At 40.7% G+C, this 21,537-nt stretch overlaps 1 protein-coding gene across 2 annotated transcripts in view; it reads right to left on the bottom strand.

Annotated features, from left to right (window-relative positions):
• Nucleotides 1-21,537, bottom strand: part of ACVRL1 (activin A receptor like type 1) — a 107,181-nt gene that overhangs the window by 14,261 nt on the left and 71,383 nt on the right. For both annotated transcript variants that reach the window (XM_089679157.1, XM_089679166.1), the window contains exons 7-9: nucleotides 18,684-18,959; nucleotides 16,591-16,788; nucleotides 3,401-3,531 (exon numbers count right to left, since the gene is read on the bottom strand). In XM_089679157.1, the coding sequence (XP_089535283.1) occupies nucleotides 3,401-3,531; nucleotides 16,591-16,788; nucleotides 18,684-18,959 (605 nt within the window). The remainder of the gene's footprint in view (nucleotides 1-3,400; nucleotides 3,532-16,590; nucleotides 16,789-18,683; nucleotides 18,960-21,537) is intronic.

The following is a 21,537-nucleotide window of genomic DNA, read 5'->3' as shown; positions in this document are numbered from 1 at the left end:
TGGGGGGAAAAAGAAAAAAAGTCATTTGACTCCCTTATTATACACAGGCTAAAAAGGTATTTATTACTAGGTTCCTAATGCATGTAAATCAGTGTCTGCTAGTGTCCCCTATCATTTACCATAGATGTGGTTGTACTATGAAGGTTTAGAACCACTTTAATGCTCAGCTCATGTATAATGCCAGAAATTATTTTTGTAGCCTCTAATCCTAAATGTTTTTAAAAAGCCTTTTTTTGCTTTATGCCAGAAACATAATTTTAGTGTCGTTTTAAATGGTGATTGATTTGGCGGCATGATACCTTTACCGTAGTGGCACACAAATGCAAAGCTTAATGACTCCTTTTAATAATTTATTTATAGCTACATTTTGGGATTTGAACTGATCAGGTCTCCCACCTGTTGCTTTTTAAGGTACATAGTAGTATGGGGTCCTGAACAGGGGTAGGGGCCCTGAACTAAAAACAGTTCAGGGGCCCAAAATACACTTGATGGCCCACTGCCAGTTTGCGCTAGTACATGTACAGTATAGCAGGTCTCCAGTGGTTACCACTTTAAGTCCATCTATCTAGTTAAGCAAAGTTCTCACAGCCTACTAAAAATGGTAAGAAATTGTTGTGTGGATGGATGCAGAGGCTGATCTACAAATTACAGTACAGAGTGTATACACTGATGGAAAGTCTCTGCACCACCTAGTGCACATATCAGGAACAGCAGTTCTTTTATATTTATCATGAAGAATTTGGACATAATCCCTGTCTAGCTTGTAAAGTAGGATGTGTTATACCTAATTCCATTCTACCTCCAGATAGCAGCAGACTCTGCCAGTAACAGTACAATCCATTTGTTTAATCACATACTGTAAGTGACATGGAAGACACATTAAACAAATGACAGAAATACCATAGCATTGTCTGAATGTCAGATCCTATTCATAGCTGAGCGTTTTGTAACATAAAACTCGAAGCTCCAAAATGTTCAACATCCCAAAGGCATGTATTTCAGTTGTGGCTGTTCACATATGACCACTCAGGCGCCTGTATCTCAATGCATTATACTCCAAAAGCTACAAGCTGTTTTTGCAGCAGATTTGGCAGTTTATGGCTCCATAGACTACGATGGGAATGAATTAAATGCGCAAATGGAGCATTTTCAATTTTTTTTCAGGCATTGTTCAACAAGTACAAATTGGTCTCCTCCACCTAGTGCTTATCATTGACTAAAGAAATCACCTGAAGTTTGAATACACATGTAAAACGCTTAAAACGCAGTACTAAAACAATCATATACATGTGCAAACAACTTCCAAAAATGTTCAAATATAAATCTGTTACAATGCTTTTTTTTTGCCAGGAGATCCTGTCAGTTATGACACCTCGTGTTGCAGGCTGACAATGCTAAGCCATTGCCTTTCAATTAGCAGCAGCATTGTCAGCCTGCCATTAATGCTCCTTCATTTGTGCATTGGGCTGCCAATCAATTCAACTGAAGGTGAGTATTACATGCTTACAACACTGCTTACTAATTAGGAGGCAGCGGGTTTGCATTGTCCTGCAACAGGAGGTGCCATTACTAAAAGGATCTCCCGGTAAAAAAAACAAACATTGTAACAGATTCACAAAACAATCATTGTATTAAGAAAACAGTATACAGTGAGGCATGACCCAAGCATACTGAAAAATACATTTTGGTTTTGCATACACTTTTACATATATACACATACTTATACACAATAGAATGGCATAAAGGAGATATTTTGGGTGCATAAAAAAAACTATTTTCATGTCAGCTCTAAGACCGAGAGTTTAGCAGTAACATGACCACGGATCACTCAATTCTTGGTCTGCTCAGAGCAATGACTGTCCTTCATAGCTCTCCACTCTGCTCCTCCTGCATTCATTGGATCACTGAGCAGAAGAGGGGGTGGGAGCAGCTAGCTTCAGACAGCCAGAGTCAGCTGTCAGTCAAGCAGCTGGGTGGATCCTGACAATATGATCAGGATCCTTCCAGAGCCTGAAACGGCTCTGTAACAAGCTGATAGCAGACAATAGTCCGCTATAAGCTGACTCTGGGTAACAGGAGTGCAAAAGTAAGTGCACCTCTGTGACTCACAAGTGCAGTATGGTCATACTTCTCTTTTAAAGAGACCCAGTCATCAACCTAAGTAAACTACAAGTAAAAGCACAGAAAAAAAAATTAAATGCTTACTTGCAGTGTTTTTCCATTTAAAAGATATATTTTATATTCACTTGCAATGAGCCTTTGAACTTTCTAGAACATTTGACTACTCTAGTAAAAGTCAGTTTCCTAGCTCAGCCCCCTCCTTACTTGCCCTGTCTTCTTCTGGGAGTATGCAGTTATTCTCTATTCTCTAGTTGGACAAGATAGAGATCATGACATCACCTTTCCATCACTCCACCATGTCCAAGCAGAAAATACCTAGTGTTCTTTATATGTAATCTGTTTTTTTAAGTTTGAACATTTTTCACACGAAAAAGAAAAAATACAATAAATGGCAAATATACACATGCCATCATCATCAGAGCAAAAGAGATAGAAAGATAATATTGGTAAATATAGTAGAAAAAAATAAAACATCCCAAAGGAGTAAAGAGAGTACACAGAGCAATCTCAGACACCTGCCTTGTGTTCTTTAAAAAAAAAAGAGGCATTTAGTGAATGGCGGTAGTGCTAAGTGAGCTGTAGTCACTTTACAAAAGGGAAGCTGCTCAGCACAGGACCTGTTAGACTATGGCGATCACTGCTGTGGCAGCAACTACTACATTGATTGTCACATTCCACAGCAGTACCTCAGGCATTAGACAAGCATACTTAAATTGGTCCAAACTGGGCCAATGTAACTATGAAATAAAGATCTTACCTAGCCTTCAGCTTTAAATTAAAACATACAAAATGAGCTGTGTAATACAGCATCTTATCGTCTTCATCAAAAGCAATCAGGCATCATCAGACCCCCAAATGAAGCATATTACACGATTGCTAAAGAAGATCTGTGTCCTAATGCAGAATAAAACTGTTTAGGCCTCGTTCACACCATATGTGCAGAAAAACGGATGGAAACTGACGTGCAGATTTCACTTGCAGAGGCATCAGTTTCCATCAGTTTTAATGCACGCTGCAATGAGTTTTATACCCATTGCAGATTCCTGCGCAGATACTAGTGTTGTGGTGTGAAGAGGACACATAGAGAACAATTCATTCAGTTGTGCAGAAACACTGATGGCTCTGCACCATGGTGTGAAAGGGCCTTCAACATGGTGCAAATCTATTGTTAGTGGAACACTAGCATCCACCCAATACTAAACTTTCACTTTGGACCCATCCTTACCAATCCAACATTTATGGGAACCACTTTATTATATACTTTATAACTTCTACTTACTTTATCTAAACACCATGTGTTAGGAATATTTGGTCTCTGTTGATCAACACAGACAACTTTCTTCATGTCCTCAAAACTAGGATCATGTGGAACAACATCATAGAAGGGAGGCCTGTAGTCTTCTACCATACCTAGAGAAAGAAAAAAAAAATGTCAGCATTTTTCTGTGTGCATTGACAGGAAAGATGAAGAACTAGTTGACATTACTTTTTACAACATATACATAAGTAGATATATCATATTCAAACTTCAGAAAGTACAATTAAAATGCTTAGTGTGAATTTCACAATATCATTAGGTTATTCAATTTTTTTTTCCAAAAGGTTATTCAATTTTTACTGTTCTGAGTTTTATTAAAGTTTTTTCAGTAAAACAATAGAGGCGTGACAAATGGAGCATATGGTAGAAAGTTGACATGAGCAGTGTAACAAGATAAAGACATGGGAAAACCCAAGGGGAGTTGCTTGAGAGGTCTGAAAAATAGTGCATAAATTAGAGATATTTTCATATAAAGAAAATGTTGTCCTAAATCTGCATTTTATGAAGGGAGAAAGGGGGAATTCAAGATGGTGACGGATTGGGTTGGAGAGATTTGTGATCTGGTGGGGGGTTTTCTTTTGCTCTTAGAGCCTCCTTATGAGCAATCAGGTAGTGGCTCATCTAGGTATAAAAAGGATTTATGTTCCCCCTAGAGTCAGGGTTCAGTCATAAGCAGGTTGCATTGATTTTGATAGCGGAACAGTAGCCAGGAATACCATATAATATGGAATTCATCATCTTGACCAAGTAGAAATTTGGTCAGCTTATGCAGTTTTTAATACAGAAACAAAACAAATGGTAAAACAAAATATTACTCTTGCTATAGCTACTTTCCAGATCTATAAAAACATGCACACTGTTTAGTCTTCCTTTACCCCCTAGCCTCATCCCATACTTACAATTTGCTCTGCTCTAGATTATAGTAAATACAAACTCCCAAATTAGAAGTCATATGCCATGTGTGCCTGTGGCACATTGCCAATCACCTGCTAAGTTTATAAATGTCTATCTGGCACAAGTTAAAACGAAAGTGACCCTTGCAGACATTCATAATTTAGACAGGCTAGTCCTGCAGTCTGTTAACACAACTGACGAGGAATGCAGGACTGTAATGTTATATATGTGTTTAAAGACACCCGTCTATAATATGGAAGTCAATGAAGAACACTGACAAGCTCAGAAAATGGTCTTCTTATCATGATTCCTGTATTCAGGAGGCATGTCATCTACATCTATATAATATAAATCACTGGTACACAGGCTACAAATTTTGCACAATATATATTTGACATAATAGTGGTGTATCTTTAAAAGTAGGACTTCAAAATACAAACGTATGGGAGCGACTACTGTTGATTTTCTTATAAAGGGTATCTGCCAGAACACTTTCATCTCAGTTTAGAAATTTCTTTGTCTGTCCCATGAGAAGATGAGAAGAGAGCAGCACTTACAGAATTACTGAAAGCCTCTAGATCTCATGAATTCGTTTTTTTATCCCATGAGTTGATATTTTTATCTCCACCTGCTGCTCTTAATATGAAAAGGTTAATGAGAATCTCTCTAGGGTGGAAAAATAGAGGCACGCCTAGTAACACAGCAAAGGGGCACCACATTCTGTGATACATTCATGCTGCTTTTAATAGACACCCAACAGAACCTCTCAATTATTGTTAGACAGATATTACCCTAAAATAACAATAATATTTGCCAATCTTTGTAAATTTACAACATGTTTTTATGGTAAGGCAGGCCATACATTATGCAATTTTTTTTTGCTTGATTCCTCCAGTCAGTGTTGATGTGCGAATCCCTCCAACTGCTTCTAACAGTGGAAGGTTTCCCAGCTGTCAGAATACAATGATCACTGCTGGAGGCTACAGCTGTTGGCAATGATCGAACGAAAAAAAAACTTCATTACACCCAGTCTATCCATAGATACACCGAAATTCAATACATCTCTGGCTGGCTCAAATGTTACACAATAAGTGTACTTTTACACAAAGTACACTTATGCTTTTTGACCCCCCCCCCCACATTGTTCTTGCTAGTTAGGTATGCACACAGGTAGGGCGAGAATATGTATATGAATGTGAGTTAGGGACCTTAGATTGTACGCCCCTTGAGGGTTAGGGACTGATGTGAATGTACAATATATATGTAAATCGCTGTGTAAATTGTCGGCGATATATAAGTACCGGTACCTGAAATAAATACCGGTGCACCTTGATAGTGATGTGCGGCTTACATTTATTTGCTAAATTTATAAGGCATCATGCACGCAGGGTGTTTGAATTTCTCCACTGAACACCTTTTACTCCTGGCAGGAAAAAGAAGCCTAAAGCTGCATATTGTGCATGTGTTTAGGTACATCAAGCATTTGAGCATTTATGGATTCCATTGGCCAGAATATTCATTTATAATTTTTTTCCTTTTGGCTGAAAAATCCAAATACTTGCCAAATTTGGAGTTTTTCTATTGACTTACTAAAGGTACTGTAAATAAGCTGTTCATTTTGCAAGAGAATTTCCTCTTAGCTTAGTAAATGACATGGAGCTCCACTGACATCCATTATCCAATCATGTGCAAGCAAATATACCAGTTTTATGTTATATTACATAGAATAAGTATTCTTTGCAAAGTGATGTTTTACCAAATCCACTAAACTATGGGAAAATTGACTTGCAAAGGGAACAACGTATTTGCCTTTAGTAAATCAACCCAACAGTGCCTGGTATTTTCTTACTCGCCCTTCCACAAACTACTTTGTTCGCTGCCTGATATTGTGCTGTCAAATTAAGCCCCTGACAATCTACTGAGCTGAAGATGCAAATAAAAGATGACTTGGAGTAGGTACTGATCAAATAGGCTCACTCTGTAATCTTGTTCAGATAATCTAACAGGAATGTAATTAGTGTTAAAAGGCATATCAATGTACATTAAAGTTTTAAAGACCCCATCCTATGCATGGTATATATATTATATATATATATATACTGTTTATACAGATTGATGAAAAAATAACAAAGCTCCATATATTACCTTAGCTGTCCTTAGTTGAACTGCTGAATATATTGCTTGATATACAGTAAGATAATAGATGGAGAACACAAATTTGTACAGTATTTAACGGGCAATTATGGAAAAATTTTAAAATGCTTCAAACTAAATGAATCTAACTTAATAATGAAATAATGACTTATATGTATATTTATTACAAATACTCAATCTTTTTTTTTTTTTAAGTTTCAGTCTTTTGACAAGGCAAATTAAAATGAGGATCAGGCACATGGGCTTTTTGACTGGCCTTTTGTGCCCTTTTGTACCCCTTTGCTGCTCATGGTCAGACAATAAAGTTTTCAACAAGCAGGCTGACTTTCTACCAGGGCCTTATATTTAGTGGAAATGCGGTGGAACACAGCACCTCCAGCACTGAATTTAAGTAGACAAGTGATGCTGGGGGGTCTATTGATGCTAGCTGCTGAGGGATCTAGACTGCTGGAGGTGATCTATTTTTTCGGGGGGTTTCTATTGTTGCTGGGGAGGTCTATTGTTGCTGGTGGGGGATCTACTTTTGCTGGGGGTGGGTCCTATGTTGCTGGGGATCAATCATCACTGGGAGGGATCTATTGTTATAGGAGGGCTCTATTGTTTCTGGCTGCTGATGCTGGCTGTTGGGAGTCTGTTGTTGCTGGTGTGGATCTGTTGACGCTGGGAGGTCAATTGTTGCTGGGGGGAGGGGGGACTGTTGTTGCTGGGGAGGTCTATTGTTGCTGGCTGTTGGGGGATCTATTATTGCTCGTGGGAATCTATGTTGATGAAGGGGGGGTCTATTGTTGCTAGCTACAGGGGATCTGTTTTATTGCCTTTCTTGTCATTATTAACAAATTATACAAAATGATACTTGGTTCTGTATTCTCTAAAAGGGATGGTACTGGGAGTTATGGGGTGGAACCAAGGAATGGTGCTTTGAGGTAGGCTGGGGCAGAGACAAGGGGTGACTCAGAAGGGTTCCAATACCTATTCTCTGAGAAAAAAGTCATGCTTTCTACTATATTGTAGTTAACAAGGGGCAAAGTAATACCCAATACAGAGGTAAGAGCTGCAGTTTTTTATAGTATATGTAACAACAACAAAATACAATAACATTTTTTAATTAACTACCCTTTTCCTAAAAAAAACTGTTTGGTGAGACAGTCATCATAAGATAGGTGTGTTGTAGATTTTGTAAATTTTGTACAGGTGACTGTAGCTGTTTCAGGGCACTTGTAACAACACAGTACAGTTTTTTGGGGTGGGTTTTTTGCACTTAAAGTTAATTTTATTAAAAGATTTTTAGATATCTACTCCCTTTTATCCAGGGGCGGACTGACCATTTGGAAACTCGGGCACTGCCCGAGGGCCCGGGGTCAGTAGGGGGCCTCATGAGATGCCCCTGGTACCTTTTTCATAGGCTTTTTTGAATTTGGGCAAGGACACAGGGGCCCCATGATCCCCTTTTGCCTGGGGGCCCCATGAGTTGTCAGTCCGCCCCTGCTTTTATCTATTTCAAGTGGAATTACTGCTTGGATCAGAAGTAGGGGGTAGATCTTCTGAAAGCTTGGAAAAAAAGTAAACTGCAACTGGAAGGTCCACTTTCTTTACAGCTCCCCAACCTCTAAATACAAATAGGTTAAATAAATAAATAAATAAAGTTTAACCAAAAACAGAAAAAAAAGGTTTACCTCGGCCCATCAGCACGCCTCCAGGAAGACTTGGGTATTATTAATAAGCAAAATACCCTCTACGCAATGAGCAACAAAAAACAATAAAAGCGCATGTTTATAGGTTGCAGCCTGCACTGATCCTACACCTACACCTACACCTATAATTTATATTTTAATAGTGCTGTGCAGCCACACAAAATACTTGAAACAAGTTTTAGGCTTGGTTAACACCTATGCAGTTTGCATTTGATCCGTTTCTGAAGTGCTTCTTGCGTTTTTTGTACATGTGTTTTTGATGAGTTTGTGCTGCATTTTTGATGTGTTTTGGTTTTTTAATTTTCTTGTTGCTATGCAGATTAAAACACATAAAAAACACAGCAAAAACGCACTACATGCTTTTCTGCAGCATTTCCATTGAAGTCTATAGAACCCAAAATGCAACATTTTGCATTTAAAAAAGTCCCTGACCCTTTCCAAAAGACACATTGGGTGAAAACGAGAAAATGTGAACGTGTCCCATAGGAAATCATGTTAAATGGACTGTAGTGCGTTTCTGCAAAACACTGCAGAAAATGCTTAGGTATGAACCTAGGGTTTGTGAGTGGATTATTATCACATTGATGTGAGTGATATTGTGTATATTTTCCAGCACACTGGTTATTTTTCTTTTTACTTTTACACAAATTGTTTTTGGGGTGTATACCTATTTTATGTGGCTGCAAGGCACTATTTGAATATAAAATATAGATCTAGGTCAGTGTTTCTCAACTAAGGCTCCTCCAGAGGTTGCTAGGAGTTCCTTGAGCATTGAGCAATATCCGCCTCTCAGATAGGTTCCTGCTGACACCATTGATATTTTTAGCTATCTATAAGGGGGTAATTCTTCTCAATGACCACAAGTGTAAGGAACATTCTTCCCACTGACCATCACACAAATGTATCAAGAGCTGTAGATACAGTAATTTTTAGCAAGGGTTCCCTGAGACCAAAATGTAATTTCAAGGGTTCTTCTGTGTTGAAAAGGCTTAGAAAGACTGATCTAGTTACTTGAAATACCACGAGAATGCACTCTTGCAATAAGTTAGAGAGCATTCTCACAGTATTTCAAGTTTCCAGTTTCCCAAGAGGCAGTGGTGAAGCATGGTGACGTCATCTACACTGCCTGGAAGTCTCAGAATGTAGGTATATTTATTATTTATATTTATTTATTTATTTTATTGGTAAAACCTTATTTTTATATGGCTTTTTTAAGCCATTTGTATTTAAGGATTTGTGGTGTTGTAAGTGTTATGGATACTACATATTTGATGAAACATCTGCTTTAAAAGAGTGCAATACGTGAAGTATATTTTGTAGAATCTCTTTAGGCATCTGTAACCATGGCACGCTATAGCACATTTTATCAGAATCTCTGTTTTTATGTGTGCTTTTGTTTCCACCTTTATTACGCTATCCCATGTAGACAATTTTTATTCTGCTGAAAAATATTTACTGCCAATCAAATTTCTTCACTGATGGTTGGCAACCAATGCAGACAAAATAACATGTTCACCCAGTAACCACAAATGTTATTGATTGTCTGTAATCTTGATGATTGTAATGCATTTCCTCTACAGAAGCATTTTTGCTGTGGTGAGTGTGTGTTTTTCGAAATACTTGGCTCAGGTCTTTTCCTTCTGCTATTAACGCCCACTGCACATTGTAGATTTGTTATTGCTGGAGGAATTCTGTGGGTGAAAGTCAGACTCCATATCAACGCTTTGACTGCACAGCAAACTTGAAATGAAGTCAATGTCAAAACTAAACCCCTGGAAGGTGCTATTTTCCACTTCACCAAATGCATTCAGTGCTGCGGTGGCACTCTTTTGTGGTGGAAATGGTCCTGTAATTCAGATTTATGGCAAGAGGCTGCAGAAAGCATGGCTGCATTCCAAGTTTCCCTCTGATGCTGCTAGTTTTCTAATCAGTGTTGAATAAACAGAGTGCTGATTGAATGTAATGGCTGCTTTAATCATGGACCTGGGTGCTGACACCAGATTACAGTGTTTATAATTTACAGCTAATCCTTTGTGGAAAACAAAACCAGTTGAAATCAAAGGGCTGATTAGCAGGCCTGCAGTGTCCGTTTTGTTCCAGCGCAAGTGGCAAGTTCTGCCCTGTCAGATTATTTACCTAAGCAATTAATCGTCATGTGCAATGAGAACTTATTCACTCCCATGGATGTGTAAAACAGATATACAGGTCTGTGCAAGCTGTCACATATCTCAAACAATGGATTAGTGGCACAGATGAGAACGGTTTACAAGATGTCGCAGCTTTGCTGTTAATACCCTATTAACACATTACTATTAGAGATGAGCGAACTTATTCAGGAATCTGGATTAATGCGAATGTTGCTGATTTGCACAATCCAAACTGATCTGATGGTCAAATACAGCTAGCCATTTCTGATATTCTAAAGGAAATAGACTGTACACTCTGCAAGTGCAATTGCACTCAATTTCCTTATTTATTTATTTCAGGTACTTATATAGCGCCGTCAATTTACACAGAGCTTTACATATATATATATATTGTACATTCACATCATAGTAAAGGTAATGTGTTGAAGCTTCACTTTGTAAAGAATACACAATCAGGTGTAAGTAAAAAAACAAAACCCAAACAAACATTTTTGCTTGCACATGATGGATGATGGAAATCAGAAGAGCTTTACCACATTTACTAAGCTCTGGGAAAAATGAATGCAAAGTGCCCATTTGACTTTAGTAAATCAACCTCTTTTTTTTGGTTTATTTGGTCTTTGTAATTCAGTGCAGCTAAAACTTAAAGCTGAACTGCATGCAAAAAAAAAAAGACATTTAAAGTGTAAATAAATAGCAATTAAAAATATAATATGCTAGATTGTAAGCTCCAAGGAGCAGGGCCCGCCTTTCCCTCTTGTATTGAACTGTTTTGTTGCTGTATTGTCTCCTGTTATATTATAAAGCGCTGAGCAAACTGTTGGTGCTATATAAATCCTGAATAATAATAATACAATGGCATACAATTGCTACACAAGCCATATTGTAATTGAATGTTATTAAATAGAATTTTTCAATCTGCAGCCACTGTAGTTTTCTGTAAAATTGAATACACTATAGCAACCTGGAGGCGTTCCGTACATGGTTGGTATACAGAGCACCCCCAGAAATGTCATTTCCTGCTTGTGTGATTGGCTCAGTGAATTCTCAGAAGTCTACACCAACATACAAGTGAGATTTTAGGCATCCACTGCAGCAAAAATTTCATTCTTAAAGAGATACTTCCAAAGGGTTAATCAGGGATTGTGTGGATTCCCTCATCCACACAATTTGTTTGAATGAAGGAATGCTCCCTACTGTGCTATTGTATTCTGGCAGCAGGGACTCCTCTGCTGCCAGAATACACTGATCAGTGCTGCAGCTAATGAAATGTATGTGCTAAATAAATGAAAAAAATGGCCAACATCCCCATTTAAGAGAGGCTGATCATTAGATCAACTTCTCTTGAGGGAGAACGGCCATAGATAGATTGAAATTTGGGCATAGATAGATTGAAAAAGATTGATAAAGACAAAAATTTTCAATCCACCCATGGCCAACTTAATGGATCAAAGTTACAGTTTTCTCTATGAGCCAAGCTTTTTTTCCCTGCTTGTTATCTTTTTAGACACTGGTCCCCTCATTGCCCCCATGAGTTCTCTGAAGCTTATGAGAGAGAACCTGGCCACTTGAAGTGTCACCTTCACCAATAGGAGGTTTCCAACTCAAACAGGAACAGGCGCGCACATGCCAGCCAATGCTGCACAATAAACCAAAGAATATATATGTGGCGGAACTGTTCCACCTGGGCTTCCTCGTGCGGAGCAGTGCGTCTCAGCCAATGGTCCCCTTGTCCTGCAAGTTTTCCAGTGCTCTGTTAAGGCAGGTATTAAAGCTCAAAACCAATCCTTCCCCCAAACCACGAGTCGGAACTTAAACACAGTTCAGTATATACAGCACATCCTGGCAGTAATCCCCGCCCCTTCAGTCCCACCAGACAGCCTGGCACCGGGTTTTCCCCACCCACAACAAAACCCTACAACCCAACAATACAGTATGAACTCTATTAGAAGTGAAAGACTACAAGGTCACATTTCCCTAAACAAACAGTGTAGAATTTCTGTGAAGCATAAACAGCTTTACAAAGGGGATAAAACCAGCGGTCTGATCCCACACAACTTCCAAAGTTGTTGGGTAAGCTCGGCCGTGAACTGCGTGCCTTGGTCGGTCAGGATCTCCCGAGAAAATCCTACCCGAGTAAAGATCTGCAGCAGGGCTTGAGCAACTGTTTCTGCCTGCACATCTCTCAGCGCTACGGCCTCCGGGTACCGGTGGCGTAGTCGACAATGGTCAAGATATAATTCTTGCCTGTGGGACTAGGCCATTTCAGGGGTCCCACTAGGTCCACGACGATATGACTGAAAGGTTCCCCGACTATGGGTAGGGGCCTTAGAGTGGCCCTGGGCCTGTCTCCCTGCTTCTCTACCTTCTGGCAGACCTCAAAAGACCGACAGTAGTCCCGAACGTCCCCGATACTCTCGGCCAGAAGAAACTCTGGGTTAAGTGATGCAGGGTCCGTCGCTTGCCCAAATGCCCAGCAAGGGGAATATCATGCGCAATCTGGAGGAGATCTTGTCGATACTTCCTTGGTACTACCATCTGCCGGAGAGGTATTTGGGCGGCACCCACCCCTGCTCCCCTGTGGACCCTGTACAACTTGCCCTGGTCCCACTCATACCTCACATCTCCCAATCCCCCAGGATCACTTCCAGCCCTCCGTCTATAGGGGTCTAAGGTCCGGTCACTGGCTGTTTCTTTAGCGAATTCAGCGGGGGAATCCCAGGTCAGGGCAGGGACAAGCTCAGCAGGGGGGGTATTTGACTCTTACTGGAACCTCGGCAGGTGGAGCGGCAGCATGCTCTCTAGCTTGGTGGCGAGTGGTGACTGGATGAGTTTCAGCAGGGGTCTCGGTGCCAAAAGTTGAGACCAGGACTCCCAGATCATTTCCAAGGAGAACCTCAGCTGGCAAGTTCTGCATTACTCTAATTTCAACATCCCTGGCCCCGGCCCCCCAGTGCAGATGAACCCTTGCGGTAGGAATCCGGTAGACATGGCCTCCCGCTACCCGTACGGCCACAGACCGCCTGGTCTTGGCCCAGTCTGGTACCAGTTGGGGTTGGACTAGGGTGAGTGTGGCCCCAATGTCCCGTAATCCTTGGTCCCGATGGCAGTTAACATGAACAGCCTGTTGGTGTTGTCAGCGATTGTCCAGGGTGGCAGCCTGGAGAGGGTTAGCCTCATGAAAGACCCCGATGTCCTCATCCTCAGTGGTAAAATTCCTCCATGAAGAGGCAGTGTCACTCGGGTGGTCATGTAGGGAATAGGCAGAGGCTCGGCCATAGGGAGTGGTGGGTCGGTTGGCTGCTCTGGGGCCTTGGTGGATTCCGGGGGCAATAAATGCGGATGTGCCCTGTTTGGTTGCAGCCATAACAGCGTGGGCCAAACCGCTTTGGGTCAGAAGGTGTGGGTAGTCTGAGGCATTCTCGGGTGACCGGAGTGGGCACCACTGGTTGTGGACAAGTGCAGGGGGAATGGTGGGCTCGGTTAGCTTCCTGTTATCCAGGTACTCATCTGCCCAGCGACTAGCATCGGCTAAAGTTAGGGGGTGTTTGTCCCGGACCCAATGTCTAACATCCCCTGGAAGTCCATTGTAAAACTGCCCCAGTAAAAGCAGTTGTAACAGTTCCTCTAGCTTGGTGATCTGACACCCTTGGACCCAGCTGCGGGCAGCGTTTTGTAACTGATGTCCCCATTCAGTGAAGGTGTCCTGGGGTTTCTTCTTGAGTGACCGGAACTTTAAGTGGTACGCCTCTGGGGTGAGAGCATAGCGGGCCAGCAAGTGTTCCTTAACAAAATCATAATCCAAGCAGTAGCTGTCGAGTACAGTCCTGAATGTGTATGCAGCCCGACCGGTTAGCTTGCTGCTCAAAATGGGGATCAAAACCAATCCTTCCCCCAAACCACGAGTCGGAACTTCGTGTAGGGTGAAAATGACTCCTTCTTTATTAAACACAGTTCAGTATATACAGCATATCCTGGCAGTAATCCCCGCCCCCTTCAGTCCCACCAGACAGCCGGGCACCGGATTTTCCCCACCCACAACAAAGCCCTACAACCCAACAATACAGTATGAACTCTATTAGAAGTGAAAGACTACAAGATCACATTTCCCTAAACAAACAGTGTAGAATGTCTGTGAAGCATAAACAGCTTTACAAAGGGGATAAAACCAGAACAGAAAGGGCAAAATGTTATCACAAAGGGACGGTTCATCAACATATATATATACACACAGTCAGGTCAACAAGTGGGAGGCACATATGCAAACTGTTGTAATTCCTACACCGTTCACCTGATTTGTTTGTTTAATTTCAAATCCATTGTAGTGGTGTATAGAGCCAAAAATGTTAGAATTGTGTCGATGCCCCAATATTTATGGACCTGACTGTATATATATATATATATATATATATATATATATATATATATATATATGTATATATATATACATACACACATACACAGTGAAGGAAATAGGTATTTGATCCCCTGCTGATTTTGAATGTTTGCCCACTCACAAAGAAATGATCAGTCTAAATATTGAATGATAGGTATATGGTAACACAGAGACAGAGTAGCAACAAAAATTCAAAAGAAATGCATGTCTAACAAATGATGCACTGATTTGCATGTTCATGAGGGAAATAAGTATTTGATCCCCTTCACAAAACATGACTTAGTACTTGGTGGCAAATCCCTTGTTACCAATCACAGAGGTCCTACGTTTCCTATAGTTGGCCACCAGGTTTGCACACATCTCAGGAAGGATTTCAGCCCACTCCTCTTGGCAGATCCTCTCCAAGCCAAGTTTGGCAACTCAAACTTTCAGCTCCCTCCACAGATTTTCAATCGGATTAAGGTCTGGAGACTAGCTAGGCCACTCCAGGACCTTAATGTGCTTCTTCTTGAGCCACTCCTTTGTTGCCTTGGCCGTGTGTTTTGGGTTATTGTCATGCTGGAACACCCATCTACGACCCATTTTCAAACACCTGGCTGAGGGAAGAGGTTCTCACCCAGAATTTGACAGTACACTGCCCCATCTGTCATCCCTTTGATGCGGTGCAGGTGTCCTGTCCCCTTAGCAGAAAAACACTCCCATAGCAGAATGTTTCCACCACCAGTTGGGATGGTGTTCTTGGGGTCATAGGCAGCATTACTCCTCCTGCAAACACGGCGAGTTCAGTTGATGCCAAAGAGCTCGATTTTGGACTCATCTGACCACAACACTTTCAACCAGTCCTCCTCTGCATCATTCAGATGTTCAGTGGTAAACTCCAGACGGGCCTGGACATGTGTTTTCTTGAGCACAGGGACCTTGCAGGCACTGCAGGATTTCAATCCTTGTCGGCGTAGTGTGTTACCAATTGTTTTCTTGGTGACTGTGGTCCCATCATTGACAAGATCCTCACGTGTAGTTCTGGGATGATTCCTTACTGTTCTCATGATTATTGACACTCCCTCCGCGAGGTGATATCTTGCATGGTGCACAAGACCTAGGGAGACTGACACTTGTTTTGTGTTTCTTCCATTTGTGAATGATTGCACCAACTGTTGTCATCTTCTCACCAAGCTGCTTGGCGATAGTTTGGTAGCCCAGTCCAGCCTTGTGTAGGTCTACAATCTTGTCCCTGACATCCTTGGACAGCTCTTTGGTCTTTGCCATGGTGGAGAGTTTGAAATCTGATTGTTTGTTTGCTCTTGTGGACAGGTGTCTTTTATACAGGTAACAAAATGAGATTAGCAGCACTCCCTTTAAGAGACTGCTTCTAATCTCAGCTTGTTACCTGTATGAAAGACACCTGGTAGCCAGAAATCCTGCTTAATGATAGCTTTACACATAGAGACTGCCATGCCTATATAAGCCCCAAAACAATAGGAAACCTTGTATGCTTTGTCAAAACTCAGTTACAAGTTCTACAGATGAAGTTTCTAATTTCTTCCATATTGGTGAATGAACTAAAGCCCTGCACACATTAGCAAAATATCAGCCAAAATCAACCGATACAGTAGATACTGGCAGACATTCAGCCTGTGCTTACAGGTCCGTGTTTGACAGAAGCTGATCTCACAACCGGCTTCTGTCAAACAAACATGCTGGAAAACCAGTAGCCCATCGGCATCCGATCAGTGCTCTCAGCCAATGGCGGTGTGTTCTTGCATAGGGGCAGTCCCCCTGTCAGCATACAATAGCTCAGTGGGAGATTGCTGTGCTAACATCTCATCATTAGTACACAAACGTACCATGTGTACCAGTCTTAATACTCACCATTTATAATGGTCCTCCTGCAAATTTCCCACACAACCAATCCATAGGCCCACACATCTGTCTGTTTATAAGATTCAAATGAGTCTGTTCGAATGGTCTCATCGAGGACCTCTGGAGCCATGTAACGTTTGGTACCAACTCTAGGGTTATTACCAATGTCAAGATAATCACTATTCTGAGAGTGTATCACTGCAAGACCTGTAAATAAAAAGTAATTTTTTTTAACTTGTATTTTGTAATTTAATAGAGTAAAGAGAAAATGTACAAATATTTACATGCTTAAAATATTGAACTATTTTACAAAAGAATAAAGAAACAAAGATAACAAGTAACATGTACATACCAAATCATAATAATAACCACTTAAGCTCCAGAAGATTTTACCCCCTTTATGACCAGGCCATTTTTTTCTATTCGGCAATAGGCTACTTTAACTGGCAATTGTGCAATCATGCAACACTGTACTCAAATAAAATTTATATAATTTTTTCAAACAAATATAGCTTTCTTTGGGTGTTATTTGATCACCACTGGGTTTTTTTAAATCTTTTATTATATAAATGAAAAAAGAAGCAGGTGCAGCGCTCACAACAGGAAAGCCATTCTGTGTCAAAACTGGAGTCCATCAGCGGGTGCTCTGGCTCGGAACGGTCCTCCCCATTGTACAGAATAGAAAGAAAGAGAAAAGCCAACAACTCCTGAATCCATATAAACTGTTTTATTTTTTACACTGTAAAAAAAGCAAGTGTGTTTCAGCAGATACTCTTGATCACTCCACTGCAGCAGTGCTGTGGTCAAGGCTATCTGCTGAAATGCATTTGATTTTCATGTAAGAAATAAAGCAGTTTTATATAGATTCAGGATTTACCAGCTCTTCTCTTCTTTTCTTTTCATAGACGAAAATAGACCAAATATTTTGAAAATGTATTCTGCTACATGTCTTTGGTACAAAAAAATCCCAATAAGTGTATATTCACTGGTTTTCCTGAAAGTTATAGCATCTACAAACGATGGTATATATACCGTCTTTTTTGTTTATACTAGTAATGGCGGCAATCAGCAGTTTATAGTGGGACTGTGATAGTGCAGGGGGCAATATGACACTAATTGACGCTAGGAGGGAACTGACTAAATGACATTGACATCTCCAGTGACACTAATACAGTGATCAGTGCTAATAATATACACTGTACTAATGACATTGGCTGGAAATGGGGTTAACATTTAGGGGCATTCAAAGGGTTAACTGTGTGCCTAACAATGTGTACTTTGCTTACAGTGTGCTGTTCTCACTAAGCAATGTGCTGGTCTTTACTCCCTGCTTTGCAGGGAGAAAAAAAATGGCACATCAGTGCTGTCCGTAGAAAGCCCTAAATCATTGGCCCGGACCCACTGATCGGTATGTGCTGGAGCGAATGGTAGCACAGCCAGGCTGGTGTGCGCTCCCCCTACCCGGATGAGCTGAATCATGTACGTGTAGGTGATTCAGCACAGTGGGGCCATTCTGCCGCAGTATATCTGCAGTGGTCACCAACTGGTTAAAGATGACTGCATATAATACAGAAATACAACATCAGTACACATATTAACATAATTTTGAACGCTGTTTTCAATCTTTTTAAATATACAGCATTCATTATTAAATACTTGATTTGCCCATTTAGGCACTTCCTCCTATGAAATGACAATACTTCCCTAAATGTGCTTCCATGTTGCCACCCTGTATTTCACATCCCTGGTGGAGAATACAGGTAGCTGTATTGACATGTATCGCACAGGCACTATCCTCCATTGTCTCTTCTAATTTTCAATTGTAGTTTATTTAAGTTTGAAAATAACAGTACAAAATTGGCGCATTGTCTCTTCTAGGAAGCTCATCCACAGCAATGCTATGCAGTCTATGATGGAGGAAGAGCTTCTAGATAGGAAGTGGCTGAAAGGATGGAGGAAATCAGCAGTACTGAGATGCAAAAAAACTAACAAAAATGCACACATACACTACCATATATATAAACTAAAACTGGAGAGATAATAGATTCCTTTAATTTTAATAATCTGTAAAATGACCTTTTGCTACCTGTGCAGATACTCACCCAAGTCTGCAATGCAGCATTGTTTGTTGGCTTTCACCAAGATATTTCTGCTCTTCAGATCTCTGTGTGCAATAGCGGGTTTTCCTTGAGTGCCAAATATTTCCACATGAAGGTGCACCAGCCCACAAATGATTGACACTGCAAGTTGTAAACAACCTTCAGGGTCAACAGTGTTCCTCTGAAGGTAGTCATATAGTGATCCATTGTCATGGTAATGAGTGATCAGCCAAAGTTGGGTGCTGGAGTTTCGAGATGTCATGTCTGATGCAATGAATCCTGAAAGTGAAAAACGATATGTTTTATAAAGTCATGAAAATAAAGTCTGTTTCCAAAAAAAGCATATATCATGTCCTTACTGAAAAGTTTGCTCAGACATGCACAAGCTACTTTTATGTATTATTATTATACAGGATTTATATAGCAGCAACAGTTTGCTCATCACTTTACAATATAATAGAAAACAAAGCCCTATAAATATTATTTATACATACGGCAGTTCATAAGCAATCAAGTACTCTGCACAATAGCACTAAAGTGTTTATTAAAATGAGCTTTTCATTTCAGTCTGCAGTCAGTTTTTTTTCTTTCTACTGTAGAAAGGGTATTGCTATCTTGAAACTGTGGCAACTGCATCAATAATGGGGGATCTCTGTACTCTTTGTCATTTTCCAGTGGATGTAATGGGCTCACTGGTTTTTGCAGCAGTATTTCTTGTTTTACAACTCTGAGACTGAACACTTATAAAAGGCAGTTTTTCCAGCTTCCAGCAAGCACAATAGACGTTTTTGAAGCTGCTCTTAGAGGCATCTGGCGTTTTGTTTTTCTCACTCTAAACACCCCTGCTTGTTAGTAAATGTGTTAATGTACACATAGGCATTTGGAGGAGTTTAGAGTGAAAAAAAAAAAAAAGAAACCACTTCCAGCATGTCCAGGAGCAGCAGCATTGTGAAAGAAAAAACATTTGATGCATATAAACGCGGGTTAATGTGTCTAAATGTGTGTTAACGCTAGGCACCTTTGGCTTTTGAGCGTTAATTCATTTTACTACCCAGAATAAAATATTATTCTGGCCAACAAAATGAATGAATAACCGAGCGCTTGATGCGCCTAAACGCACTACACTGGTTTGCATGCACCAAGCGTTTTTTCTGGAAATACACTGCTGCCAGAAGGAAAGGCGAGATAGCAAAAATGTCCAGTGTGCATGAGGCCTTAGAACTCAGACAAATGGAACCTAATAGCCTGACCTGCCTGTCTTTGCAGAACAAAGAATCTGCAATTACATTTGCCAAAATCCCTACTATAGGCTCAATGAACAGAGCAGGATAAAGATCCTTATTTGCAAAAGCAATTTTCAGATGAATCCACCAAGATTTGAAAAGAACTAAAAATAAGCATCCTTATCCTTGTGTTGGATCTTTGTGAATTGAGCCTATCTGTATTGTTTATTAATATTTGAACGGATTGTCTATACAAATACAAAAACATTGTCAAGATTTTTTTTTTTTTGAATGGCTGAACTGGATGGACTTTTGTCTTTTCTCAGCCAGACTAACTATGTAACTACGTGAGTTAATAATGATAAGAAACATGTTTGATTCAGTCAAATCAATATTTAATGCGATTCTAAAGGTTCATTTTTTATTTTTTGGAAAATAACAAACATGTTTCTACTTACCTGCTGTGTACAGTGGTTTTGCACAGAGCAGCCTGGCCCCTCCCTCCTGTCAGGGGCCCCCACAGCAAGCAGCTTGCTATAGGGGCACCCACTGTTTCGTGTGTCCATGCACACACATAGCTACAGCTTAACCACACCCGTCACTCTCTTCATTGGCTGACTGGCTATGATCAACAGCAGTGGAAGCCAATGACTCCCACTTACTGTCTTAGCCAATGAGGAGGAAGAGACCCAGGACAGCCGAGGCTGTTGTTGACATGGATGGATCGTGATGAGGCTCAGGTAAGTATTGAGGGGGCTGGGGGCACTACTGCACATTGAAGATTTTTTTACCTTCATCCATAGAATGCATGAAGTTAAAAAACCTTGAGTCTTTACAACCACTTAAAAATGTTTCCACAGCTCTTAACACCTGTCTAGGCTCATACCCCCAAACCTGACAGTGAAAATACTTTCATGTGAGAGCTATATAGAGGTCGGTACAGGATGACAAAGAGAGTATTTAACAGATCAGTGAGAAGGGCAGGAAGGGCGGTTGCCCTGGGCGCGGTTGGGGATTTGGAGAGCTGTGCTAAAAGGGGTGATTTAGAGGGGGGTTTGTACTAGGAGGGTGGATGTGTGTTAGGAAGAGGGATTGGGGGGGTGGGAATTTGTGCTTCTAGAGACGACTGGGGGTATTTGTTCTAGGAGGGGAAATTGGGGGAGGATTAGTGCTAGGAAAGGGGATTTGTGCCGGGAGGGGGGGATTTGGGGAGAGTAAAGGATTTATGCTTAGAGGGGAATTTTGAGGGGTAGAGTATTTGTGCTAGAGGGGAGATTTAAGGAGGGAGCAAATCTGAGCTGGAAGGGATTTGTACAGGAAGAGGGTAAATGTTTTGTTTAGGGAGAATATTGACTTGCAAAGGGAATTGTTGCTTAGTGTGTAAGTGTGAAGATTAATGCTTGAATTTGTTTGGGGGGCGTGGTGGGGCAAGGGAGGGGATTTTTTCTGACACACAATGCTCATACATTTGGGGGGGCACCATTTGGCATCTTTGCCCTCGGTGCTAGATGACCTTGTCCCGGCACTGGCTCCATGTAATATGTATATGGCATGATTGAGCATCTCTGTTTTCTGCTGATTCATCTGTCACATGTCTATTTTATATAGCAAAAGTTATGCCACAACTAAACATT

This window comes from Staurois parvus, unplaced genomic scaffold (genome assembly GCF_062004578.1).
Source record: "Staurois parvus isolate SC_StPar_1 unplaced genomic scaffold, SC_StPar_1.0 ptg000017l, whole genome shotgun sequence".
Taxonomy (NCBI): domain Eukaryota; kingdom Metazoa; phylum Chordata; class Amphibia; order Anura; family Ranidae; genus Staurois; species Staurois parvus.
The sequence above is the reverse complement of the archived record's forward strand: the minus strand, read 5'-3'. Positions and strand labels throughout refer to the sequence as shown.